General features: G+C 38.8%; 2 protein-coding genes across 9 annotated transcripts in view; both read right to left on the bottom strand.

The window, feature by feature from the left end:
* Positions 1 to 148: 148 nt before the first annotated feature.
* dpysl5a (dihydropyrimidinase like 5a) lies at positions 149 to 12,605 on the bottom strand. 2 transcript variants are annotated; one of them, XM_087832943.1, is made up of 13 exons: positions 12,460 to 12,605; positions 10,133 to 10,403; positions 8,352 to 8,510; positions 6,938 to 7,117; positions 6,755 to 6,823; positions 6,593 to 6,637; positions 5,438 to 5,513; positions 5,063 to 5,219; positions 4,803 to 4,944; positions 4,426 to 4,568; positions 4,088 to 4,295; positions 2,970 to 3,138; positions 149 to 2,163 (listed from the first exon to the last, which is right to left on the bottom strand). In XM_087832943.1, the coding sequence occupies exons 2-13, from the start codon at positions 10,391 to 10,393 to the stop codon at positions 2,078 to 2,080; spliced, it is 1,695 nt and encodes a 564-aa protein (XP_087689069.1). In that variant the 5' UTR covers positions 10,394 to 10,403; positions 12,460 to 12,605; the 3' UTR covers positions 149 to 2,077. The 2 variants fall into 2 exon arrangements, with proteins under 2 accessions (XP_087689069.1, XP_087689068.1); XM_087832942.1 differs by lacking the exon at positions 12,460 to 12,605 and adding an exon at positions 10,574 to 10,644.
* A 3,920-nt stretch (positions 12,606 to 16,525) lies between these two features.
* Positions 16,526 to 27,396, bottom strand: part of dnmt3ab (DNA (cytosine-5-)-methyltransferase 3 alpha b) — a 49,019-nt gene continuing 38,148 nt past the window's right edge. For 4 of the 7 annotated variants that reach the window (XM_006798802.3, XM_006798804.3, XM_035911104.2 and 1 more), the window contains 9 exons: positions 26,710 to 26,893; positions 26,525 to 26,609; positions 26,090 to 26,235; positions 25,582 to 25,672; positions 25,268 to 25,416; positions 24,711 to 24,811; positions 22,056 to 22,125; positions 20,029 to 20,147; positions 16,526 to 19,897 (listed from right to left, as the gene is read on the bottom strand). In XM_006798802.3, coding sequence (XP_006798865.2) covers positions 19,756 to 19,897; positions 20,029 to 20,147; positions 22,056 to 22,125; positions 24,711 to 24,811; positions 25,268 to 25,416; positions 25,582 to 25,672; positions 26,090 to 26,235; positions 26,525 to 26,609; positions 26,710 to 26,893 — 1,087 coding nt within the window. In that variant the 3' untranslated portion in view covers positions 16,526 to 19,755. The remainder of the gene's footprint in view (positions 19,898 to 20,028; positions 20,148 to 22,055; positions 22,126 to 24,710; positions 24,812 to 25,267; positions 25,417 to 25,581; positions 25,673 to 26,089; positions 26,236 to 26,524; positions 26,610 to 26,709; positions 26,894 to 27,396) is intronic. The other 3 variants (XM_006798803.3, XM_035911105.2, XM_035911107.2) reach the window with 1 other exon arrangement.

Genomic DNA, 27,396 nt, shown 5'->3' with positions numbered 1-27,396 from the left:
CCAAAAGAGTTACTAGCAATGGCAAATGTCTGCGAAATATAGAGAAGTATGAAAAATGTAATGTAAAAGCATAAAACTGGATAAAATTGTAATTTTCACGTGAAAGAATGTGCAGTATATCGAGTATAGCCAGAAATCAGACACAGGATTTGATTTCATTGTTGTTTATTTGCACTCACATCATGTGATAGAGAGCTGCAAGGGGCGAAAAAAGGAGATAAAAGGATTCAATGTGACAACACATTGTTCAGCACCAGTGTACGTTAGGTGGGGGAAAGACACAGCATAATGCACTGGAGCAAAATGTGAACTCTGTCCAAAAAGAAACAGTGATGGAGGAGTTTTACTAGAACATGCATGAAGATCTTGTGAACATAACTGATTCTAAAATGAGCTAAATCCTGAATGCATGATCAAAATACAAAAAAAGAGAGAGAATCGGTTACCGAGACAAATATTCACAAGTAGTAACTACAAAATGAACAGTAAAAATACAGTATTAGAGAACTTGAAAAAGTATCAGTGCTTTTCTGTAGTTGCTAAACAAACATACAAACTTTCAGTGTCATAAGAAGGCATTTGATCCTCTGAAGATTTCAACTTTATGAACACTAAAGTGGATCCCTTCACCGCTTCTATACAGAGCTTAACAAATTTTATCAGACCACCTGTCATAAAAAAACAAGAAAACACAAATATTTTATAAATCTGTCAAAAACTTACTTAAAACCAAAATTAGATTGTTTGTTAGGCAAGTAAAATATACTTTTTTATACCCAAATTTTGAGCAGGCACAAATTTGGGTCAGAAATTATTCAAGCACAACATTCAACCACTAAAATAAATGTTTCTACTGAGGAATGTAAGTAAATAGCTGTAATTTGGCATCTGAATCAAAAAATGATCATGTGTTTAACTATTTCGTCTCTTTTTTTTGTAAAAGTACATTTGAAAGTTCAGGAGTTAATTTGGGGCAGCGGTGGTAACTCACACTGTTTGGTGGTCTAATAGGTTTGTTGAGCACTGTATGTGCTTCACAGTGGTGTGCTACATTAGACGTGTCAGTCAGATGACCGATAACACCCTGACCACAGTGAACCAAAGTTGTTAAGTTGTTAAAAGTGCACCAGTGGTACGGGATGATGTGTTCTCAGGTGAGAAAAAGGCCATTTGGGTGAGACTGTTTGCTCTCTGTGGAAATAAATATGATCAGAAATGATGCTAACATGTTTCGTATCAGTGCTTGTTAAAGTTCTTCTAACTATGCTAACATGCACAGTACTTACAGCATAGCTTCATTCACATTTGGTGGAGGTGGAACAGAAGTCTATTCTGCTATAAGGCTGTTGAACCTGATGAACCAGTGAGCAAAGACTTCATGTTCTTATTTGTGTAATCATTCCAACATAGTAGCATCAAAAGAACATAACAAATAATGCAATATAAAAAACATTATAACAAAAAACGAGTAAGCTTGAATTATGATATTCCTCATCATTTGATCAGTAGCAACTCTTCCTTTCACAACTGACATTTTTTTAATGTCACGTCGACATCCTCGTAGGAATTTGTCACATTTCATTCATCGTGGCTCTGAGTAAAAAGACATTTTGTGACACTTGTGACATGAAATCATGTAAAAAGGCATCTAAATAGTACATGATACAAGTGCAAAATCGTATTTTACAGTGAGGTAACACAATCGCATCATAAAAACCTTGACTCACCTTCATATTTCTAAAACTGTTAATAAGACTCAACATTTTCCCCTACCAGAATCCAATAACCAAAGTAACTCAACTGCAACTCAATTTATATCTGCTGCTTATATTTGGTTAACATTTCACTGGAATTTGGTAGCAATAACCACTTAGCAAACATTTTTCCCTGGCCATATTGCAGTATAATTACAGCCACGTCATACAATTTTACAATTCTAAATAACAGCACTGAGTTCAAAATGAAAACATGACTCCGTTACTCCATACATGTTCTAAAGTAAAACAAGTCTTCTTGCTTGGCCATACATTTTCCTCGAATATCATTCTTCTGCTTTATGTAGCGGCATTCTGACTGGTTACCAGATCCCGCTGGATCTTCCACCAGGAGGAGCAAGGATCCTCGCTGAGGATCTCTTTGGAATGTTGTCATCGATTTGAGCACCTGGAGCAACCGGGGACAAGATCACGTTGGATTAGGCAGCGAAAAACAAACAACTGCTATTGCCTTAAAGAACTTACTTGAAGCTCAGTCATACTTTGCAGTAGTACAGTAGAGGCTTCTCTAAAGAGCTTATGTTAAGTTCCGGGGAGATTTAGGAAATGGAGCATAACTAAAAGGATGGAAGTGTTTGTTTGCTTTCCATTTAATCAAAGCATTTATTGTTTTATATAAAATTATTGGTAAGTAATTTGATGTAAGGTACAAATACAAGGATTCCTTCAGCATAAATGTTTACTATAACTACACTCCAATTATTATCTTCCCAGGTGAAGTCACTTCCCAGGCATAAAGCAACACTTGTTGCACAGTTAGAATCATTATTGGAGTTTTAACCTTTTCAGACGTGTTCTTCAGCATGCACCCTGGAAGCAGGTGAGATTCTGTCAGAAACCTTTACTCTGTTTCTACTGAGACTTTTTGCTGCCTGTCATTCGTCATTTCTACCTCAGCAGCTTGCCAGTAAGTACTGCTCTGATTATGCAGGCCTAAACAAACAAGTTTTATCCCAAACATGGGACAACTATAGTCTTCAGCTGGCTTAAAGTGCTGTTATTAACAGTTACTTTGACTATAGCGCCCTCATCAGGCTAGTCATTAGACATTTTATAAAACCTGCAGCAGCGCCACCAAATCACAAGCTACCAGTGTCCCGTAGCTTCCATTAACATGGAAATTCCTCTTTTTGTGTATCTATAACATAATTATAAAATTCACAGTGTCATGTGTATGAATCAGCTGGTCCTCACCAGACAGGCTGAAGCTGGACTCATGGAGGTCCCTCACGCCCCCATGCCGGGTGCAGGGGCGTGTTGGAGTGTCCAGATCTGAAGAGCCGGTGTCTCTTTTTCCAGAATTTGCCACGGCAACAACTTCACCTGTGTAGGGTTCCCGCTCCACAGCTTTCAACGCCTGGCACTGGCAGAAACATATAGCAATAAGTATTCCTTAAAAACAATACTTTCAACAAACTACGCTGCAGGCTTCCTGTAAAAATGTAGAGAACATAAGTTGAAGTAGCACATATTTATTTACTTTATAAATTAATCTCATTACAGTCTTCAAATCCTCTAATCTTGTCTGACATTTCCCCTTTTCAGAATCTAACGAAGTTCACACACCCTAATCCAAGAATTCTTATCAATTATTGAGATTTTTGTTTTGTTTTGTTTTGTTTAAAAAGGAAAAAATATGAAGATGATAGGATCAACAAACTCCCCTTGCTGTCCCCTAGCAGGGGCTTTATGTTCCACCAGGGGGCACTGAAAGCAATGCATGTTTTAGCAACTGAGTATATTTCTCAACCCCACTGCAAAATTTCTTAGATGCTAACTACACCTCTAGAATCAAGATTAATCAGTGGGAAACACTGAGCTTTGTAGTGGAAGTTCCAACAATCTCTAACATTTTCCCTCTCACAGAATATCCCAATTGATTAAGAGCTATTTAGCCAACTCTGCTTAAATATACAAATTTGTTTTTGATTTTCTAGCTTTCCATCTTTTGTAGTTCCACTATGGAGGATGAGACATAAAATCACAATAAACTACAATTATACATAAAACTAAGGAGAAATATAGTGTGAAAAATACATGTTTCTAAATTATGATATAATTAACTTAAATTAGTGCAGCTCTGGTTTATTTTTAACCAACCTTCAACCTTTTCTATGATATTTGCCTTTTTAGTACTGCTTTGTCAATTATCCTACTTTTTTTTATAACGAATGGGAGGTTTAATCATTACAGTAGGGAGTGCGGCACCGGTGATAGAGAACAATACATGAAACAACTGTGCCGTATCATCCTATTATAAAATTTACGTTTATAAACCAATGCTGTGTAAGTGTATTTCAGGTATAGGATACCTTTTCTCTCTGAACCATCTTCTTGTAGAGATAATCCGGGAAAGTCCTCAGTGGGCAAAACTTTCCGGAGCCCTCGGCGCATGTGAACATGCCATTTTCGTAGACCAGACGTCCACGGCTGATGGTGACAATCGGTACACCGTGGCAGCGCAGACCTTCATACGGGTTAATATCACCTCCCTGCACCTGGTTTTCCACAGAAATGACCCTGTAGGCAGAGATTGAAAAACAGAAGTGACCCAGTTTAGCAAAGCAAAAGCTGGATAAGCCTTACAGCTTTGATATAAAAGCTGCACTGAGACAAGCCGGTCGATAAATGGATGGATTGAGTTTCATACTTGGATCCCTCTGGGTCCCAGACCACCACATCAGCATCTGCTCCTGGGATGATCCTGCCTTTTCTCGGGTAGAGGTTGTAGATCTTGGCTGCGTTTGAGCTTGTGACTGCTACAAAGCGATTCTCATCCATTTTACCTCCAATCTGAAAATGAGAACACGCATACACATTTGAATCCATTTCTAATACTAGGGATAAACACAAAACACAAACTGCTACTAAATCATTTGACCCAGTAAAAGGAGACCAAGATGTTTTTGTGTCTCTTCTGCCCGTTCTGTCTGTTTTTTAAAAGCTCACATTCATAACCACCAAAACAGATGTCCTATTTGTGAAAGTTCTCTGACAGCCACACAGGAACAAAAGAGCCGCACATACCACCCCTTTCTCCCAGATGACGCTCATACGGTCCTGAATGCCAGGAAGCCCATGAGGGATCTTTGTGAAATCATCCTTGCCCATGGCTTTCTGTTTGACGGTGAATGGACGATGGTCAGACCCCACAACATTTAGAGTGTCGCTGAAGCAGGACACAGGAAGTCATATTTATTATTAATTATTTAATCAGTGGAAGAAACAAGAAACATTCATATTAAATTAAACTTAACGACAGATGTTATAGTATTTTTTTTTCTCACTTTCCAAGCAGGCTCATTAGAAAATTTGGAGTATTGGGGTCCAGGCGGAGAGGAGGCACAGTCACATGGGCAGCTGCATGAGACCAGTCCTGATGATAGTACTGCATACCGTTCAGGACAGTGTGGGCAGTTGTTGTTTCTCCATGGACCACCTTACCTGTGGTCAGACATTTCAATAAGGACATATATTAGCTAGAATAATAGTGCAAGGAGCTTAAAAGACAAGCAAACACTGATTTTGAGTTGACTTTAGGATCATCGAAGCAGACATTTAAGTAACAGTAGACCAAATCTCATCAAAGAAATACATTCCCTTAATGCACATCACTTGCTTCAAAGATAGTAACACTAAATATAAAAGATAAAGAGCCTCACCTTGCATCTTGGCTGTAGCCACTACATCTCCAGCAGACATACTGGAGACATTCACAAGATAAATTGGGCAGTGGGCCTAACAGAAAACAAAAAGGTTATATAGTTAGGTCCACAAGTGCTTGTACAGACTTTTTAATACAAAAGCACTACATTAACTGTTTAAGAAGTACAGTTATTTTTATTCATAGATCCTCAAAAGAAAGTCTCAAAAGTACAGCAATTGGACAAACTACATGGATGAAAATAATTTCTACATACTTTTCGCTTACATCATTCTAGTACAAGTTAATTTAGAGTTTTATCTGCTAAATCTGTGTTTTTTAGAGCTGTACAGGCTCTTTGAGATGTTTTATGGCAAAGTCTAATCTGACCTTCCTGTTCCTGGGTGTAAGCAGTGGTTTGCACCCTGTTTTAAAGCCTCTGTGTATTTATATTCATAAAGGCGTCTCTTGATTGCAGACTTTGGCAATGATACGCCTACCTCCTCCAGAGTGTTGTTGACTTGGCTAGATATTTTGAAGGGTTGTTGTTTTCTTAACCAAGAAAAGAACAGTGCAATCATCTACTTTAGCTGTCTTTTGTGGTATTTCAGGCTTTTAGGTGTTCCTGAGCTGGCCCGCGCGTTCATTATTTCCAAGAAAGTGCCAGATTGTTGATTTGACCACTTCCAGAGTGTTGCTGTCTCGCTGATTCAATTCAAATTCAATTCAATTCAATTCATTTCAGTTTTATTTATATATTACCAAATGATAATAACTGTAGTCTTAAGGTGTTTTAGATTATAGGGTAAAATCCCTACTTAAACTGTTTGTCAGTCAACCATCCAGTTAGATTTCAGCCTCTGAAAATGAGGCACTGTGTATGAAAATGGTTGCTAAACAGCTAATGTAATAGTTTTGTTAGAGCCCTTAAATTAAAGCCTAAAGTCTGCCCTTTAATCACATCCTGATTGTTGGTTTAAAATCAACTGTGGTTGTGCACAAAGGCAATCTTTGTCCGACAAAAACACCTCTGTGCAGATTAATCATTGGAGTTAAATTGCAGTGTTAGCAGTGCTAAGATTGGTGATTAAAATGTTTTATGTTTAACATCCCTAGAGTTTATAATGACCTTATTTTGATTTCTATACTGCATTTTTTCTGACATCCTACTCACCCTGTTGGCGATGGTAATCGCTCTGTGGGTTGCCTCTGCTTCCAACTGCAAGGAAATCACAGTAAATCAAATCAAGGAATTTATTCAATCATAGAAAAAATATCTCATATCCTTGACCAGAGTTTGGATATCATTAAGAGTTATAATTAGAAATGTTTATACCTCTTCAGGCCTGCTGATTTCAATCCCTTCTGGGCCACTAATGCCAAGATCCAATGCCTCCTTGGCACCCTGACAAAAAAGTAATAATGTTTTAAAAAATATATATATAGAAAATGTAATTAAATAACTTTAACAATATTTTCATTTGCGTACACACACTGTAATTCCCAGTAAATCCCTTACCTCTGACACAAGTTCCCCATTCTCAGCGTGGACCCTCGCTATGGCTCCAATGTCCTTACAGTGTTGCAGGACCTGGAAGAGTTCACTGTCCCGCAGCATGAACATGTCCTTATAAGCCATGAACATCTGAAAGGAGTTCACTCCTTTGTCTCTTACCAGCTTCTCCATCTCAGCTCGAACCTGTACAAAGGGAACAACGACACAAGCTCAAACGTGGCCTCAATCTCCAAAATATCCTTATCCAGAAAAAAAAGGTTAAACTGAAGTAGTTAATTTGAGTGTTTAATGCTGTTATTTGAGTTACAGTATTTATTCTTGTAAGCAGGTGGGATCAAAGTGGATTTCTTATCTTTACAAAAAAAGTTTGGTATTTTTGAATTAAATAGTTTGTTCCAGTATTGTTTTTAACAACTATGACGTCATAAAGCAAATATGGGTCATTTCTTACTTATTAATTTAAGTCAGTTATGAAATACAGCCTGATTTAAGGAGAATGCAAAAATAGTTATTTTAAAGAGGATCTGTTATGCTTTTCCTTATTATTGTCAAATATAATACCAATGATATAATAAATAATGACACAGTGTAATGTGTAATATATTGTAGATTACAGTTACCTCATTTTAACGCCTGCTAAGGACCTGATTTTGTTTTTATGGGGTTTGTTTTGTTTTGTTTTGTTTTTTTGTGCTGATGTGTAAAACCTTAGAATTGGCAAATGATGCTCTTTCTTTTTACCTTGACTGTCCTGTAGTGGTGGAGGCTCATATTAAACATGGCTAAAGATTCAAAGAATGAGGTCAGCATTATCATCTCAGGCACACAGCTAGCTACGAGCACAACAGCCCCACCCACTGGTTGTAAAGGGGCAACCAAATCAAAAGAAGCCGTCTTAAAGGGTGGGGTAAGGGAGCGAAAACAACTCGTTTGTGACAAAAGATGAACTCAGATGTTCATGAGCAAGCAAAATATGAATAAGGATTAATCTGAGCTGTAAATTCAAAGCTATCATAGCAGAACACTAGAATTAAAATAAGAAGCTGGAAATGAGCATAACAGGTCCTCTTTAAAAATAAGAGTCTCTTGCATATATTTGTACTTTGACATATTAGCAGCTAAAGAGCATCAAGTTCATTATTACAAAGGTAGTCAAATTTAACAAGGATTTTAAAACATATTCCAGGTATTTCGAATAGATTCTGGTACTTTGTGAGAAAGGAAATGTGAAAAATGCTGCTAACTGTTCTTAATATTGCAATTGGGGGGCTTAGAAACCCATTGCAATACTTTATACACACTGGTCATATATAACTTATAATTTAAGTCAAAATACAAAGTTGAGTTTTTACTTTAGAAGAAGTGTTCGTGGAGGCGAAACGTATTACAATGACATAGAGCGACAGTGTTCCAGTACCTTGGGTCCCCACCAAGTAACTCCAATGTGCAGAGCGTAATCACAGCAGGCCTTGGAGTCGGCTGAGTTGCGGCACGTCTCGTAGGCTTCCAGCAAAGATTCGTTCCTCTCAGGGAGAACATGTCCGATCACCATGGTGGTGCCACCAGCCAAAGCAGCCTGGAAAAACAACAAAAAGTAGCTCTGAAGTCACTTATAATGTCTAATTTAATTCTGTCAAATAATTTGCAAAAAACATGTGGTGTATTTCCTGCTCTGACATTCTTTCATTTGCTATAATAGTTGATTTTTTTCACTGAGATGTTTCAGTTTAAAAGCTGTTATTCAGCTATAATCATCAGCTGCAATTTAAGACTTAAATAATTTGAGACTATATGTAATGACCTTAAATTAAATCCTTAAACTTAATCATTTGCTTCTTTAAAAATGATTAAATAGCACAAAATGGATTGATTTATGAAGCCTATAACGACTAAAACAACTTTAACCTATTAATCAGCACAGCCCCAACTCCAAGCATAAAAGTGATAGCTTCAATTACCATTAATGCTAATGGTTATCTTTACATTCTTGCTGATGGAAATATAAATCCTTCAGCTGTTAAAGCACAGGATTGAGTGCTCCTTACAGTGTAATCATGTTTTTTTTAAAACCTACAAACTATATCATTTCTTTACAGCATCAGCACTTCTTACTTTTTAACCTCCTATGAGCAGATTTAGATCTTTCAGACACAAGTTAAGGAAAATCTTAATAACCCAAACAAGTGTTTTGTGTATAAGCGCATGCTTCACTGAGCATCTGTCAGCTGACCCTAGAGACTCGAGTGGCGTGCACGGAGTACGGGTGTTAGGGGGGCGTGGGTCTGGGAACCATTGTCTCCAAGCACAATAGCGTGAGTGAAAAGGCTTTGCGGCAATCTTCGCAGCAGCACCCCGGTATCCATGGAAACAGATACTGATCTGCATTTTTCTCTGGACTTATACTGGAGCAGGCAGGGAGGGGCCAGGAGAGAGACAGTGAGGAGGAATGACTGGCGGAGATGGAAAGCAGCAAAGAATTGTGTCTGTCACCAGCATCTACCGGCCTGTTCGCTCCCAGCATCCGTCACCTCTTAGAAAGCTGAAAGTACTACAGAGTGATGAGTCATCACGGTGCCCTGAAGCAGAGTGGGGTATCCCGGTCGTATCAGCCTCCAACATTCACCCATGCCAAAAGCAAAATTGCCAAAACACCTTTGTCTAATTTTGGAGAAATAAACTCTGGATGCAACCCAGTGACATTTATTTTTCTAAATGCTTCTTATATCCTTAGTAACAGCTATTGTTAATGTTAGTACCGCTGGTTTGTCTGCTTTTTCTGCTTGCAGCTAGATCTTAAAATTAAATGTTTTGTTACTATTTTATGTGCCAGTGTTTGGCGTAAGTTCTGTGCTCTGCTTCTTTGCAAAGTAATAGATATATTACTTCTGGCTCTCTTAAGGGAAGGAGGAGTGACCTATAAATTTGTGTCTGAGGTCTGACGTCTTAGTTCTAACTTTGACAGCAAAAGTATTCCTGCCTAAAATAACCTAAATATTTGATCTCCAAATATTAAGAAGCATCAAAACAGAATAATGACGCATTACTGACATTGTGACTAAAATTAACATCAGTAGAAAGCCTTTTTCAATAATTCAATGGTCTCTGAATCTTAATCTTTCCTGTTGTAACAAAGGTGATAAAACATGAAGTTTGCTCTTTTGCTTCTCTAAATTTGGGACAATATGAAAAGACTATTACCTTGGTACCGCTGTAGAAGTCATCTACTGTGGTGGCATTCATGAAGCTCTCCTCCAGGTGGACACTAGTGTCGATGCCCCCAGGAAGCACCAGTTTCCCTGAGGCGTCAATCACTTTAGCCCCACCTGGGATCATCAGCTCCTTCCCCACCTGCTGGATGATGCCGTTCTCGATGTAAACGTCAGCCTCCTGGGTACAGTCATCATTCACCACTTTGCCACCCTTTATCAGGATCCGCACCATCGCTGAGCTGGAAGACATGGCTATTGATCTGCGAGGAAGAGGGAAACATACAGCTGAATACTTTTTGCTTTTTGTAGATACTAAAGGGTGGAAATCTGATTCAAAGCAACCACAGTGTACATCAAAACAGAAGAAAAGTTATAACCACCTGACAAAGGAATTTGCAGTATTTCTATGAAAAAACATTGTTTACAGTACCTCATTTTTACAGTAGAATAAGATGACAGAGGAGAGAGAAGGATCAGTAATGCTGCTCTGGGACCAGTCTGTCATACTGTGACTGACATCAGCTACAAGGCTGAGTAGGCTGTGTCAGTCACTGCCTGAGACCCGACAGCTCAGTGTGCAGAGGCGTCATAATAAATAGAAAGAAGCTGCGTCCAGTTAAGGGTCACAATAGGGCAAGCAAGGGTCAATGGGACTATTATTTTTGAAAGGACCGAAGGAGCATAACACTGCTTACACTCACTGTATTGTTATATTACAAGAATCTACGCTAAACATGTAAAAATATGTTTAGCTTAAACTGAGAATGGTTTTGATTGCCTCTACTCCAGTTCCTAAACTGATGGTTGGTACGTACACATTTTCCACTTACATGATCTAAAATCATGTTATCATCTGAAATAGTCACCTTTAGATTTTAACTGCTCACAGGTGTGAATGCTGTGATAAAAATACACACAGATGTGAATTGGATGGTGTAGTAAGCCCTCACATTTTAACAGCTAACTCCAGTTTTACATGTTTAAACCAGGTTATTTTTGGACCAATCCACAGTTTTATTCCAGGCAGTATGAAAAATTCCAAAGGTTTTAGGCATTTCTCATGTAAAATTAAATTAATTTATAGTAAGTAACAAGTTATTACTCCAAAGACAATTTTATTGAGTAAGGCTGTCCGAGGCCTCTTGGTCCTAAAGACCCCTCTACTCTTATCTGCTGTCCTAAACACGTTTTAACTCATAAAAGTCACAAATAAACACACACAATATTTTCTTTAAATCAGCTGTTGGGTAGCACAGATATAATTACTGTCAGTAATTAACGGCTCATCGGTGACAAAGAAGCAGTCTCTAAGACCTACACCCTCCCTTCCCTCCACACCACTGTATTAATGGTGTGATGTAGTGTGTGAGTGTGTTTCCATCCTTGCGTGCTTGCGTACATGTGTGCATGCAGGGTGCGTGCGTATGAGGGTGCGGCAACTTTACTGCAAGGCATGGACTCCTTACACATCCACATCTGATAGCTGATAATGTGATGGATATCCCATTATTACGTGTACATCTATTGATACTCACAGGTGCTTTTTTACCCTCCTAAAGCCTGAGGGGACAGCTACAGGCATAATAAAGTCATTACTATATCAGGAGGCCTATAGCTCAGTTACCAGTACGGAAGTTGTCGGCGGTTAGTTATTATTAAACATAGGAGCTTGAGTTGCATGAAATCACTGCACGATAAATAAGGATACACTAAATCTTTAATATAAAATAAAGGTAATTACAAACTTATAACGCAAGGCTTCTTTCGTGGCTACATTGCTCAAATGCTCTTTATTTGATATTTTTCTTGTTCGTCCATACAAATAAATGTAATAAATCCCTCGTAAAAACCAAACGTGCTTTTAAATTGGCGCCAGCCACAATGTTTATTCCAATAAATATGGCAATTTTGCTGATTAGCTGTGAACACAGTGAAATGATGACACTTGTGCGACTTGACACAAAGAAACCGGTCTCCATCCGGCATGATCGGCTTCACAGCGTTCATTACCGACCTAGAAAAGCGTCCTCCTAACTCTCAGTCCGCCCTCCTCCCCTCTTCCACAATGAGCACCAGTCTGCTATCTAAGTGGCCTCACATTATCATCACACTGCCCTCATGCACGGAATGGATGCAGCTGCACTTGTAGGGTGTGTATAGATCACGGGGAGGATGGGAGAAACACCAGGTAGGGACCAGACGTGTAGCCAAGGGGCATGGAAACAAAGTCTCCGTGCTCCAGGAGAGGATTTGCACCCCAGACACAGTCACTGCAGCCTAGCAGACCTAATAATTCTGACGACGTGGACCACATACCTCCTCTATGGGCCTGCTGCTGCTCCACTCGGATCACTGGATACTTTCTCACGGAAACACAATTCAACACAATCCGTGGATGGCACTTCCCAAGGAGATATACACACACACCAGATGGATACCTTCCTGGCCGGTCCGGGACCATCAGGGGCAGCATCATCACCGTGAAGTCAGCAATGACATGCAAGCAAGACTTCTTATTGTGACTTTCAAAATAAAACAGTTGTTGAGACCAATGCAACTTCTAGTAAAGTAATGAGAATATAGAGTAGATTTTAATCACGATTTGTATATAATTGATCAGCTGCTACCTAACATCAAGCCCAATAAAGAAAGAAAGAAAGAAAGAAAGAAAGGGAGTTTTCTACAACTTATTGATGTTAAAAATGTGTTAGAATATATTTTAGAGCAGCTCATGTTTTATAGCTTTATATCAAATGTTATCAAATAAATAAAAATTTCATTGTATCTAGTAATTTTTAGATACAGAAAAATCATATGATGGAAGACAATAATTTGAGGTAATTCTTTCTTTATTATTTTTCAATAATAATATTTTTTTTATTTATTTATTTTTGTCACTGATTCACAAAAAACTCTTGAGTTATAACTAACCAGTAACTGCACTAACATTGTCTTTGCATAAAATAACTCAATGAAAATTACCTAAATTATACGTTCAGTGTAATTTATATCAGCACCTATATCGAAACGCTACAACTAACTATAATGTTATAGCTGCTATATTTTATTTTGTAGGAAAATCACCACACTTCCAGTGTTTCTTTGATTAACTTGATGCAGCTCGCAGCATCCAGGCCGTGAGACTGTGTGACGCTCCAATCAGCAGCGTTCAGTGAAGGCTTGGTTGCCCAAGCACCCAATTAATTTGGACTTAGGGCGTGTTCACTCTGAGGAGGCCGTACCACTAGCAGATCAAGAGGGTGATTATGAAGACAGCAGAACAGCAAGGCTGATTGAAGTACCCATAGGATTCATAGTTAGTACTAATGTAACGGATTTAAAGGATTATGTAACTTTATGAGGTTCACCTTGAGGTATAAGTAGCTCGTTTACCTTTTGTGCGTTATCTTTCAACGACTTCAGCTTCATCTGCCACAGCTATAAATAAGGTAAAGGGGGGAAAGAAGAAGAAATTCTATTGCAAGCAAGAATATGGTACTAGCAGAAAGTGTAACTGCAGGCGACTCATCAGCTCTGATTGGTGGCTGAATTAGAAGCTGGAGAATGGCAACATGTTCAGGTTTAATGTGATCAAAGGGGAGCTGCAGGTTTAATGTGATCAAAGGGGAGCTGCAGGCTGTCACCTGTATTTAAAGCAGTGAGTCATAGTGAACTCAGGTGCCAAGACACTGAGAGATCCTCTGCTGGAGGAGCATGGAAACTGGAGATGAATATCAATGCTCACGGGCTCCTGACAGTCACAAGCTTATAATTGTCTAATTATGCAACATTATAATTATACTATGATTTATACTTTTATTATTTTATTCAGCATAATTAAGATATAGTATAATATCGTATAGTAAGATATAGCTATATCTTAATTACAGACTAAGTTACAAATGAACAAATACTGAAAATCATAACATTAATTCACTAATGCAGAACCATTCTTAGTAATATTTGCAGCAGATATGACATGAAAATATAATAGGAATCACCTCATATACAAGGAGTTCCCACTAAATCAAAAGTACTGATTTAGATATTGCATCATGTATCTCAGGGGTTCTTTTGGGGGGCAGGGACCCCTTAGGGTGGGATTTTTTCAAGGACCCAATTATAGTCCTCAGCTATAAAATGCTGGGTACTTTGTGATGACATGCCACTTTAGCTTGGCTTGCTTTCATATGCTAACACTTGAAGACACACAACACATTTTGTTTTTCCATTGTCATTCTCAGTAAGGTGCTCAATAATGTAACTGTTGTCATACTTTCTAATTTTAGCTGGTTGTGCATTTTCATAAATGGATAAAGTGGATGGACTTAAATATTTGTCCATTGTGCTAATTAGCACAACTTTGGATGATGATATGTATTTACATGCCACTAAGTGCCAGGTGACAACATGTTTTTGCAGACCCCCAATCTATGTCTTGAGGACCCCTGGGGGTCCGGGCACAACCGTTTGAGAGACACTAATTTAGATGGTAGGGTCAACTTTTGGCTAAAACAATCTGCCCTGCCTTTTAACAGCTGTAACAGTTCAGGTTGCTGCTGGTGTGAAGGGTATCTTCTTGGCACTCTTTGAGTCTTCTACTACAAACTGAGCTTAACCTCTTAAGCCCCAACTCCCCCTGATACGGGGGCTTAAGAGGTTAAACAGTCACACCCAGCTTGAGTACTGTTGATGACCATGCCCATCCCCTTGTGACCTCAAGTAGCTTGCTGTGTCGCGTCACGGCTCAAATCACCTCAAACTGGTTTCTTGAACATAACAACGAGCTCACTGTACTCAAACGGCCTCCACAGTCAACCGATTTGGATGTGATGGATCAGGATATTTGTGTCATGGATATGTCATTATGGAGCAAAATCTCAAAGGAATATTTCTGGAACCCATGCCAGAATTAATAATTAAGACAGTTTTTAAGTCAAAAGAAGGTCTAACCCAGAACTAGTGCCTAATAAAGGTCCTGGTGAGGGTATCCAACTAATAATCATAGCACACCAGACATAACATGTAATTTCAGCTGCCCATTTTCACATTAATATGGCAATAAATACATCACTGGCTCTCAAACTCAGCTAATTAGCACAATGGACAAATAATAACAATGGAAGACTAAAATGTGTTGTGTGTCTTCAAGTGCTAGCAAATGAAGCAATGAAGCCATGTCTGGTTAATAAAAATCATTCATACTTTTGAATCACTTTGGCTGTCACGTCCAAAAGCCTGTGCCTTACTTACTTGGAAACCTTAAAAGTCGAAACACATCTACTGGTTTAACTGTAATGTGACACTGATATTATTTTAAAGTACCTTTGTCATTAATTAGCCACAGTCAGTTTCAGTTTTTGGCCAGATAATGGTCTAACTTTTAAAAAAAAGGTGATGGTACATATTTCTCTAACACTTAATTTGGTTCTGGCGTGATTCTGATGCTGAACATCTGAAATATATTTTCTTAGTGTAACGTCAAGAGATACATTTTACAAGATATCAATAAATTTTAAAAAAAGAAGAAAGACCCATGGTGAATTTTTTTTGCACAAAAACAATACATTTATTCAAGTGTTCTCCAGCACAAGTACATACGAAGCCTTTATCTTCTCTTTGAACACTAAACAAAGGTATGGGGCAGAGAATGACTGCTACATCTGCTGTATGAACTGGTCTTGAGGAAAACCATACAGGCCATAAAACAGTTATGACAGAAAGAAAGTCACACAGAGCGTTAACAGTATCACTGAAGTATTGACCTGCTTTGACCAGTAAAATGAAATGCTGTTTCTGAATTTTTTTCTTCTTTTTTTTTAAAAACAAAGAAACAAGTAAGCGTCAGTTCAAAACAACATTCGGAAAACAGACATGGAGAATATTGTGGCATGGAATGTAGGATTAAGAAGCAATGCGCATTAAGCATACATTATGCTACAGTAAAAGTTATTACCATTTTTTTTCTCACACAATTTTCCCACAGATAAGCACCGACTACAGCAATCTCTAGTCTAAAACAATATAGCAAACCTTTCATTATTTGTTATCCTTATTTTTTCAAGTACAAAGTTAAAATGCCTTTGTTAATATATTTATATGAGTGAAATAATAGTTATTTTTCATTACTACAAGGAACTTAAAACAGTCATTGTCAAGACATGTTTATTTGTCTTCCAATCAAATACATTGATTCTTGATTAGGTAAAATGTTTAGCACCATCGGAAACGCCTACAATCCCTCTTTTTAAAGTCTTACAAAAAGAAACAGAAGTTTAAAAAAACACCACCGTGTAGGGCTGTGCAGTGAAGTTTAGACCGTCAATCTTAAAGCTGTCTTTAGGCCAATGTTAAGATCACGAAACATCCAATCTGGATTCACTTGAAACAAACAAATCAAAATTTAAAAAAAAAAAAAAAAAAAAAAAGCGGAATTGCAATCTCTCTACATCTAATGCTTGAAGCTTTGAATGAAATTTGTCAATGATTTTTATTTTCGACCTAAGATTTTCTTTCTATTTGATGATATATATTAGCAAAGAATTATATTTGTACATCTCATTTGTAATTAAAAAAAAAAAAGAAAAAAAATTGAAAACAGCAACCAGAAAACTCTATGTACAGAATGTACAACCATGAATGTGACGTTAGGTATTAAAGGTGGAGAGGGGGATAACATCTGATAAAATACAAAGCACGAGAGCTCATATTGAGCCACCATGCATGGACAAAAAGGATGGCAATAAGGTCACTTAAGAAATTAATTACATTAAGAAATTAAATTTCAAATCTTAAATATGATTTAGAGAAGCGATAGCATCTGCTCTTACTCTTTACTCTTTGAGTGCTGACATCCGTGTCAAACACTGTGTCAGGCTTTTGTTTTGACAAACTGCAGCCTAAATCCTCTGTGTTTAGCTTAAGGATTACAATCAAGAGAATTTAGTTTGCGCGTGTAATCCATAATTTGGATCGGCGCTTACAATTTGCCAACATGACGACTACAATTTATCGAGCAAATGGCAGCGGCCCTACTGTCCTTCACAGGGGACAAAATATTTTACAAAGCAGGAAACACAGCTCTTTGACGCTGCCTTACATTTTTACAATCTTAATAGCAACAGACATTCCTTGAATTTACGTGGCAACATACTGTATCGCTGCTTCGAAACAGAGAACAATATGGATGATGGAAGGTGAGAAAAGGAGTTGGAGGTTACAAATGACAATCCATCTACTGTACACCGAGTCAAATAACATGGTTTCACATATAAAAAAAATCCATTCTTTCACTTCTATTGGCACAGCCCTACTGTATACAAAAAATATTACACGAGGATTGATCAGTTCACATCATTAAACTAAACGAAAAATAAACCAATTCACAAGAAAAAAAAAGTTTTTTAAAGAAAAAGAAAGTGTACGTATAAAAGTGCTTGATAATGTTGATAAAACAGCACAAAATTGCTATAAAAAGGTAGAAGAACTCTGTGAAGCGGCACCATATTGTTGAGTATTTGCACCTGACAGTTATTCAGTTTAGAGAGGTGGAAGCCGAGGAGGAGAGTTACCCGGCCTGGTCGCTCTCCCTCCTTCACAGCGACCACGCTTACTAACAGTTGTACAGTAACGTCATTGTTCATGATGAAACTAGAAAAAAGTAGCTCATCACAGACTTTGATCTTAAGTTTTTTCTTTTGAATGACAGAAAACATCATCTCCCATGTGGCTAGCTTCACTTTCTGTTTGTGCAGATCCAGACAGTGAGCCTGAGTGTAGCAAGGCTGAGATTAGAAGAGCACCAGTACAAACTTGTGTAATAGCTGTAAAAACGCAGAAAAGAGTATAAGCTCTATTTTGCAGTCAAACGTTGGTCAACCGAACGGCATACAACATTATTTAATTTTTTTTCGTTAAATGTAAAAACGTCAAACAAAAGTTCATCCAGCAACAGGTTAAAACGCTCCGTATTGTCTAAAAATGCATTGCCACATGGGCTATGATGTTTCATATCATCTTGGAGCACCATGGTATTGTAACCATATTACAGTAGTACCTTTATTACCTTCAGTTGTGTATAGAAACTGTAAACAAAGAGGTATATGTGATCTGGTGTTTTGGATTCTCAGAGACACAGCTCTCTTGACACTGAAGGAAACATCCCTGTGAGGCTCAGTAGCTGGAAGCATGGCTGCACTGCAGGTGGGAGTCTCGCAGTACGCTCACACAGCAGAAGCATTTCACATATCTTGAAAAAAAATATCCTACTTCCTGTCTTTCTGATGTTTCCCAATGTATTCCTATCCCTCTCTCTTACAAGACGTATTTAGCACTCTTCTGTCTTCGTGTCTTGAGAAGAAAGCATAGTCTCAAGTATAGCTTGCACAAACAAATAAACAATACTTGATAACACTGCAGCGGCCCTACTGTAAAATGATATATAAAATTAAATAGAATAAGAATTGCAATTCAAATACAAGAAATAATGTGAAATCTATGTTTCGCTTACAAATTATACCAGAGTATAATTTGAGGATCAAGGCTCTTGTTTCTAGTCACAACATACAGTTGTGGTTCCTAAATTATGAGGTGCCGTAAGGAACATTATTGCTGAAATGCTCTCACACACACTACTAAAATTTTATCTCTCACACACACTACTGAAACGCTCTAACAAACGCTACTGAAACGCTCTAACAAACGCTACTGAAATGCAGTCACACACACTACTTAAAACCAAGGTGTTTCAGCTGGATAGGGCAGTGTTGCCAAATCCTTAGTAAGGAAAGTCGCTATTAGCTGTCCTAAAAGTCGCCAGAAGTTGCTAAATAATGTCATCGCCTAATTTGCATAATTGGTCATGCTTATGTAATTGTAACCTATGTTGTAGGAGAGAGAAATAACATCGTGGAAGAGACATAAAGTGGGTAAAAAAAACACCCTAAATGCATTAGGAATATATTTAGAACTACAAATTAAATTCTTTGAGTAATTATTGTTTTTTAATGTGACAATTCTAACCCTCCTCCTTTATCCGGGCTTGGTACCGGCAAAAGTGACCCAAAAAAGGCACTCTGGCGGAGTTACACACACACACACTGTGTGTGTTTAAGTAGTTTTAAACCTTGTGATTTACAAAAAGTAAAAGAAGAACTGACTGCGTCAAAGTCAGGGAGCAGCGGCTTTGCTCATGCGTGATTCATTTGCAGTTTGGATGGGTAGGGATCAGCATCTCCTGCTCTGACAGCAGCTGGGGGCGACTGCTGCCTGTGAGCGCTTTGGCATGGGCGAAGTGCCCACGGCAGCACCCGCTGCTTGTTGAGAGGAAGAGAGATATGTGCTTTCAGGTCAAAAAGTGGTCATAGGTCTTCCTAATAGCAAAAGCAAAAGTCGCCAGATTTGTCGCTAGTCGTTTTTTAGAGAAAAAAAGTCGCTAAGGGGGTCTGAAAATTCGCTAAATACAGCGACAAAGTTGCTAAGTTGGCAACACTGAAACACCTTCCTGTTCAGCTGAAATGCCTTGGTGTTCAGTAGTGTGTTTGAGAGCGTTTCAGTAATAATGCCCCTTACGGCACTTCATACTAAATGGTTCTGAGCTAATTTTCTGACTGCTCAGTCACAGGCAAAGTACTCTTTGAGTGGTGCAAACAGGTGGCGGATAACTGGGACGCTCCATGATCTGCCCAGCAGCCTCTGCCTCGCCAGTCGGCTCATGTTGGATACGTCTGTATAGTGGACTGGAAAACCAAAGACCCTGATGTGAGCAACCATCCACACCACACGTGCAACCAGCGAGCAGACAGGGGAAGACAAAGGAAGAAAATCTTGAAATTCTGACCTCTGAAAAAAGCCTACACAGTAGTTGAAATCATTATGTTTACATACCTCTCCATCTCAGTGCACCACAGTATGTCTTCCTTCTCATTCATGTAGACTGGGAAGTGCTGGTCCTTGCCCTGCTTGATGGAATTAGACCTGGTAGTGATGGTCCTCACCTTGCCAAACTGGAGGACAATTAAAAAAAAAAATTAGTTTATGCCATTTTTATGTCCTTGCTGCGTAACAAACTTACAAAACCTGAGATACCTTTTCTAAAATGTTCAGGTTATCGTGATCAGATAATTTGGTAAACATGAGGTTCCCGTGTGAAGACCTGTCTCTGGATCTTGGTCCCAGAGTTTTGAGTCTTCAGCTTTGTATTTTTCATCTTTATTTCATGATTCTGTATTGGTTTTAGTCCTCTGTTATGAGTTTTTTGTGTTCTGGTTTCTTGGTTTTAGGCTGGTTTAAGAATCCCTGGTTATTCCCGCCTTTCGTTTCCTTTTCTGGCCCAGTATTGTTTCCATGTTTGTTTACTGCCCTCATGGTTGTGTCTTCTTTCGTTAAAGTTTTGTTTCCTAGTTTTTTGGACATGGAGTACTTTGTTCTTTGTTGAAGTTTAAGCTCTGCAATAAAGTTGTCTTTTAGTTGAAACTTAGTTTCTGAGTCATGGCAAGGCTGATTTTTTTTGTTGGATGAATTCAATTTGAAACTATTACATCTAGCTGCCACATGGAGCCACCAGTGTGCAGAGTTTTACACTCCTGAATCAAATGAACTGTATTACAAAATCCGAACATGTCACACAGTGGAAATTTGCATTTATCTTTTATATTGGTCTTATTCTGATTCTAGTGTTTATTTGTGAGTGTAGTTTTTATTTGCATGATTTTATTCTGGTTGTATTGCATGTTTTTTTCTGTATACTTTATACTATATTATATACTCTGTAATAAAATTATATGGGCCGTTCGGTGGATTTGAACCCCCGACCTTCCGATCATGTTTTAATCCACTGTGGACTGGCTGGGCATGGGACAAATTAGCTGATAGCGGTCACCTCCTGAGGCATGGGTGTGTCCAAAGGCAGCCTATCAGCTGTTTAAAGGACCTATTAAAAGGAAGCTAGCTGAGCACTGGAAGGAGAGAGGCCCCAGATATGGAGAGGACCGCATGAAGGCCAGCTGATAAAGAGGGACCCGCTGCCTGATCATGGGGGTGCGACACCTCATCTGGAGACAGTCTGGTCAGTGTGACGTGGCGACCCAGTCCCAACAGCAGGAATGGCGACAGTAGGAGACAACGTGTGTGATTGACAGCAGGGCAGAGGTATACCTCTGGCTGTATTTGTGAGTAGTGTCTCCACCGTTGTGCAGCCGTGTTGGGAGACAGTCGCCATGGCTATAAGCCAGGCCAGCTTCCGGGACGATGGTTCTGGCCCCTGTTTGTTTACTTACAGGGCGATGATGCAAGGGGAGCCGCGGTGGCATCAAGCAACGGACTCCAGTGCAGAATTCGAGCTGGGCAGGGATGTGATGGGACGAGAGGGGGATAGAAGGCTTCTCCTTGTCTTCCTGGGACGAGGCTGGCATGGACCCCGCTCTGGAAGAGGGATTTCTGCCCTGCTTGTGAACACCTAACAAACATTCATCCTTGGCTGTGGGACAGTTACATTGTGTGACGGGGTGGGATTTTAGAGTGCATAGAACATTGCGTTTTATAAGGTTTTTTTGATATTGGGTTTGTTTATTCCTGGGAATTTTAGTACCTTGACAACATTTTATTGCTTATGGCTTTTAGAATTGTTTGTCATTCTTGCTCCCTGGCCTGGAATAAACCCTTTCTGATCAGACCTGCTTCATCTTTGTGCCCTGGGTTTCTGACTCACTTGCTGTATGTAAAGAACCATCCTCTAGTATGACATTCTGCCACACCAGCTTTAGTGTCTACAAACACACACCATCAACTCTGATATTCTACTGTATTTAAATTGAATGAATCAGATTCATCACAGAGATTACTGCTGCCAGACTGAGTTTTTGTGTGCACCGGTGAGCGAACATGATGTGTATTGAAAGACAAGCTGCAAGTACCTTGGCCGTTCTGCCATGTTCTAAACAGTCCTGGAGTTCCACCCTATCAGTGCACATGGCAGTCAAAGGCCTGAAAGACAGAATGAACAATTTACACTTTAACATGTTATTTAAATCTAACATGCATTTCATTTTTTTCCTGTTTCCTATATACACGTACAATAGTGGATGCTCACATTAAACTTGGACTAAGTTTCAAACAATTACATAACAGGTCAGGGTATGGTGACACGGTTGTCAGCACCGTCACCTCAAAGCAAGAAGGATGTGGGTTTGAGTTCACCAGCTGGCTGCCACGGACCTTTCTAGATGGACACGGGCTGTGGGAGGAACTGGTGATTCTAAATTGTTAATAGGTATGAATGGTTGTCCGTGTTAGGATGGATGGAATGAGTGCATGTACCAATAACCTTGGTGAGTTCAAATCTTTGTGGACAAAACGTAACAGTCAAAAACAGTCAATTTTCTCATTACTAGGTGCGCAATAAAGCTCATGCTACATTCCTCTGATTACTCTACCTTTTTTCTAAGCCCTCCCCTACAACCTTGCATTTAATGCCACATTGCTATGAACTCTGAGTAACTGTCTTGAGCAAAGTCTACAGAAATGCAGACTTGTGAAACTATGGATAATGTCTAGCAGAGAGCTCTTCATGCATTTCATAATGTCACAGTGGGATAGCCTAAGTCTCTGAGTCTGTAAATGTAGACATTGGGATTGAGCCAAGGGAGGAACTGGGGCCCAGAAAAAGATAACAAATTATTATTTGAACTGTGAATCATGCAAAGCTACACTAATAGAGTCCAAGAATAAAAATATGGAGCTGGAGGTAGTAAAAGGTCCCATTTACAAATGTGAAAGTAGGGCATAATAGACTGAATTGGATCTGCTATACTACAAGTCTCTACTTCATCGGCCTTTATCTGCAATTTTAAACAAGAAAAAAAATCTCTGCCGGAAGTATGAAAATTACTTCTAATCTAGCCACTGAAATCAGTTTCAGTCCATGCCATAATGGCACTTCATTTTGATTCAATGATTTTGAAGATAATCTAATCTAATTTGCTGTTCCATGCTTTGAATGCAGTATTATAATGTTTCATCGGAGAGAAAACAGAAGATAATCTGCCAGGACAAGAATAGTTTTCTTAAAAAAAAAAAAAAAAGAAGCCAAATCAATTGGGTATGTATGACTCACTACCACTACCTTATCTATAGTCATAGTAAAAAAGACAGTATGATCCTTAAAATTCTGTTCTCCTCTAAATAAAATAAAAATAAAGTTAATCTGGTCTTTAGCAAGTCTTAAAATATGATACATAAAACCTCAAAGGGCCTACAAAACATGACGTACCACACTGTGTGACTATCTATTTAACAATCAAAAATCAGAAGCAGTGCGTGAGAAACTAAGGCCACACTTCTTCTTCCACACTGCTTCAACAGGAATTAAGAGAATAAGTAGCAGCCAGGAGCTGGTAATCAAGTTCACTCGATTCATTGATCATCAGCAAGCAAGCGCCTCTAAAAAACAAAAGGTTTAGGCAGTTTGTTCATCAGGAACATTCACATGTGTGTTAACACAATGCCAAAGAGGAAAAACATCAGCAATTATTTTCAAGAGAGAAGCTATTTCCAAATAGTCTGAGGTCTCTCATTCTGCAGTGAGGAATATTATTCACGATCAGAAAACATTCACGACGGCTGCCAATCTCAGCAGTGGCCAGCCATGCAATGCTCAGAGAAATTACAAAAAAATAAGAGCTACGTCTCAGCCTCAACAGGCCTTAATTAGATAGTTAAATGCTACAGTTCAAAACACACTGAACAAATGTGGCTTACTTGGAAGGGTTGTCAGGAGACATCCTCTTCTCTCTAAAAAGAATATGGCAGCATGGCTTAGATTTGCAAAGATGCATCTGAGCAAACCGCAAGACTTCTGGAACAATGTGCTTTGGACAGATGAGACCAAAGTGGACATGTGTGGCTATAATGCACAAAACCAAATACAGCACATCAGCACAAACACCTCATACTAACTGTCAGCATGATGGTGGAGGGGTGATGGTTTGGGTTTGTTTTGCAGCCACAGGGCCTTGGCATGTTGAAGTCATTGAGTCTTTGTATACCAAAGATTTCTAAAGCAAAATGTGAGGCCATCGGTTTCACAACTGAAGCTTGCCATAATGTCATGCAACACGATAATAATCCCAAGCACAGCAGCAAATCTAAAACAGAATAACTAAAAAAGGAAATAGCTGAAATGCTATATCACATAAATTTACCATATAAATGCTTGCAAATCTCAATGAACTGGAGGAAGTTCCTCCACAGCAACATGAGAGACGAATAAAGTCATGCAGAAAACAAAACACTTTAAATTATGGCACCTAAAAGTTATAATGAATCACAGGGTGTGATTAGTTTGTCACACACCACTTTTTCTTTTTGGCTTACTTTTCTAAAAGCAAATAACAACATAGTGTAACATATTCTGTGTTGTTGTTCATTTTTAGTTTGTTTTTGCATTATTTTAAGACCTGATACGGACTAAAGAATTTAGGTTGTACTTTGTTGTAACATGACCATATAATTTGACATATGCAGTCCCTTTATAGTGTTACTTTTTTGTTAAATACTACTTCTTCTCTCACCATTCATACACCAACCTGTTCATGCCAGGAAGGTTACCCCAGAAGTAACGGGCACGGTGGGCAGCTGACACTTCCTTGGCATCGATCATCACTGGGTTACACTGAAAACAGAGACGAGGAAGAACAAGCATCAATCAGGAAGCAACAAAGGCAAAAAGCTTGTGATTGCATACAAAATAATACAACAACAATTTTATTATATAGCACAATGTTAATATAACAGAAAAGAGTCAAAATTAAACTTCAAAATTGTCAGTTTCCTCAGTGGACAGTCATTTAAAAAAACAGAGTATTCTAACAGCTAATGAGGGCTTCACCTAACAGATAACCAGAAACACCATCTAGGAGTAGATTGCAGCGCATTAAAGATGGCATATTAAACTGTTGAATGAAGATCAAGAGGTCAGAGCTCCGTTCTCATAATTTTTGCCTAAAGATAATGAATTATTGCCACAAGGGGGCATTCAAAGCCCAACAATACCCACTTCACCAACGGCACATCATACATCTACCGCCTACAGCAGGTAGAGATTATAAGTATCAGTAAAGAAATTAACCTCTAAAAAGCGAGATATGTCCCTCTTGTCACTGACGCCCATAGCAACCACATTTTCAAAGAGCCAGAAGAAAGGTCTGTCTTCCCCCTGCTTCGGCCGAGCCTCATGGAGCAGTCGGTAAAACTCAAAGAACAGGCGTCCGGTGCCCTCTGTGAGACAGAAAGAGGTATTTAACCAGGTGCTGAAGCAAAGCAAAAGACATAAACTCCTTATATTCTAGTGATTTATTTAGGCCAGTGACTTTATATATATGAATGAATTTCCCAACTAATACATTAGCAAAGCAAAAGAGCAGTGGACTCATTTAAACTTACCATAAAGACCCTTCCTTGCAGGATTGACTATTGAGAGGTCATTGCATGGGCTTCCACCTATAACTAGATCAAAAGGACCCCACTCGTTTATCTGTATAGAGAAAAAAGTTAGAGTCAGGATTAGGGTTATGAACTGAACCAGCAATGTACTCCTAGTGAGTAGTAAATACTAATAAAACAAGCTATACAGATGCTAGAGTTTCAATGTTTTATAATGTCTTTATTGTCTTCTAATCTCCACTGTTGACTTTTAATATGACAAGGTAAAGTGTCAAAGAAAAGCAGGGTCTCACTGTCGGTCATTTGTACATCTGGTAAACAACCATACTGTTAAGCCTTAAAAATATCCACATTTTCTGTTTAGAAGAGTGTGCTTTTAATTTCTGATTTTCCACAATAGAAAATTATATCCAATGCTACTTAGTGCAAGCGAGTAATGATATATTTGTAATCAGACATAGCCATTTGCAAGTTTGGTGTCTCTTTTTAGTAACTTATTCTCACTCACATGTTTGCGCGTGATATTCCGCACGTCTCCAACGTACATGATGCGACCCTCATGCCGGACGATACCCACAGTGATGGAGTCTTCACACACTTCAGAAGCTATGTAGCGACCCACTTGGATGCCAAGTTCTTTGAGCACCAGCAGTCCTGGGCAGGGTGTAGTTAAAGATTTAAAAAAAAAAAAAGAAAAGAAGGAGATAAAAATCTGTCCACTTAAATGATCTGATCTGAAGAACTGGAGCTATCCCTAATAAATAAATCCTATGATGACTAACACAAATATAGCTAATAGCTATATAACTAGTATAGCTAGTTATATATATGGCATGAAATTTCTCATGTGCAGTGACTGATACATGGCAACGTTCCGACTAATAAAGAAAGAAAGTAAATCCATCTAATTTTTGATAACACAAACTGGGGGAAATTGTCTAACCTGTGGCTATGCCATCAAATAGTGACAGGACACGAATGGGCTTCCTCTTCTCCGCCATGACTGGGGCGTAAAGCTTTGGTGGATCCTGAAATTATTGGCAGAGGGGGCAACAGTGAGACACAAAAGAGACAGACTCCTCAGTCAGATGGTGATTGAGATTTATGGCCTAAAGGTCAATTACTTACAAAATCTTGATCGTGATTATTTGCAAAGAAGTGCTGGAGACGGCTGGGCCAATCGCTACGACGCTCCAGCAAACCAAACACACCCTTCTGACCGCACATGTAGCAGTTCCATGGGTCTTCTTTGATGGCAGCGTGAGCGGCTCCTTGACCAACAAGAAGGTCCACGCACTCCACACAGAAGCACCTGCGCCAAGGACAAGGACATTTACTTCTAAAATGATAATTAACCCTACCTATTAAAAGCAGTCACAGTGTTAAGTACAGTAAGCGACTAAGTGACTAAATGTGGTAGACTGCATATTTTCCATTAGAAGACCAAAATAAACTATTAACTGTTTAAAATGGTCTTGATCTGAGAATAAAAATGCAGGAAATGTAACGTGCAAGTGAAAAAACCTCTGCATGTTTGATGGGGTTTACCAAGGTTGTCTAAAAGGCCCCAAAGTTCATAGGATAATTCTATTTGAATTCTTATACAGGTGTACAGAGTTTATATACTGTTCATTTAACCTTCTGTTAGTTTGAGCCAACCCACCGTCTGGTGATGTCATATAGTTAGTAAGGTGGGCAGTTTTAGAGTCGGATGAGCAGTGTTGGTCAGGTGGGGGTGCACTGATTCCTGTGGGATATGATGTGTGCGTGAATGGTAAGTGAGTATTAACCTGTGTTGCATTTTGCTTTATTTGT

The sequence above is a fragment of the Neolamprologus brichardi genome, chromosome 19, assembly GCF_056152115.1.
Source record: "Neolamprologus brichardi isolate AB-2024 chromosome 19, ASM5615211v1, whole genome shotgun sequence".
Taxonomy (NCBI): Eukaryota; Metazoa; Chordata; class Actinopteri; order Cichliformes; family Cichlidae; genus Neolamprologus; species Neolamprologus brichardi.
Note: the sequence above shows the minus strand (reverse complement) of the source record. Positions and strands in the feature narration are given on the sequence as shown.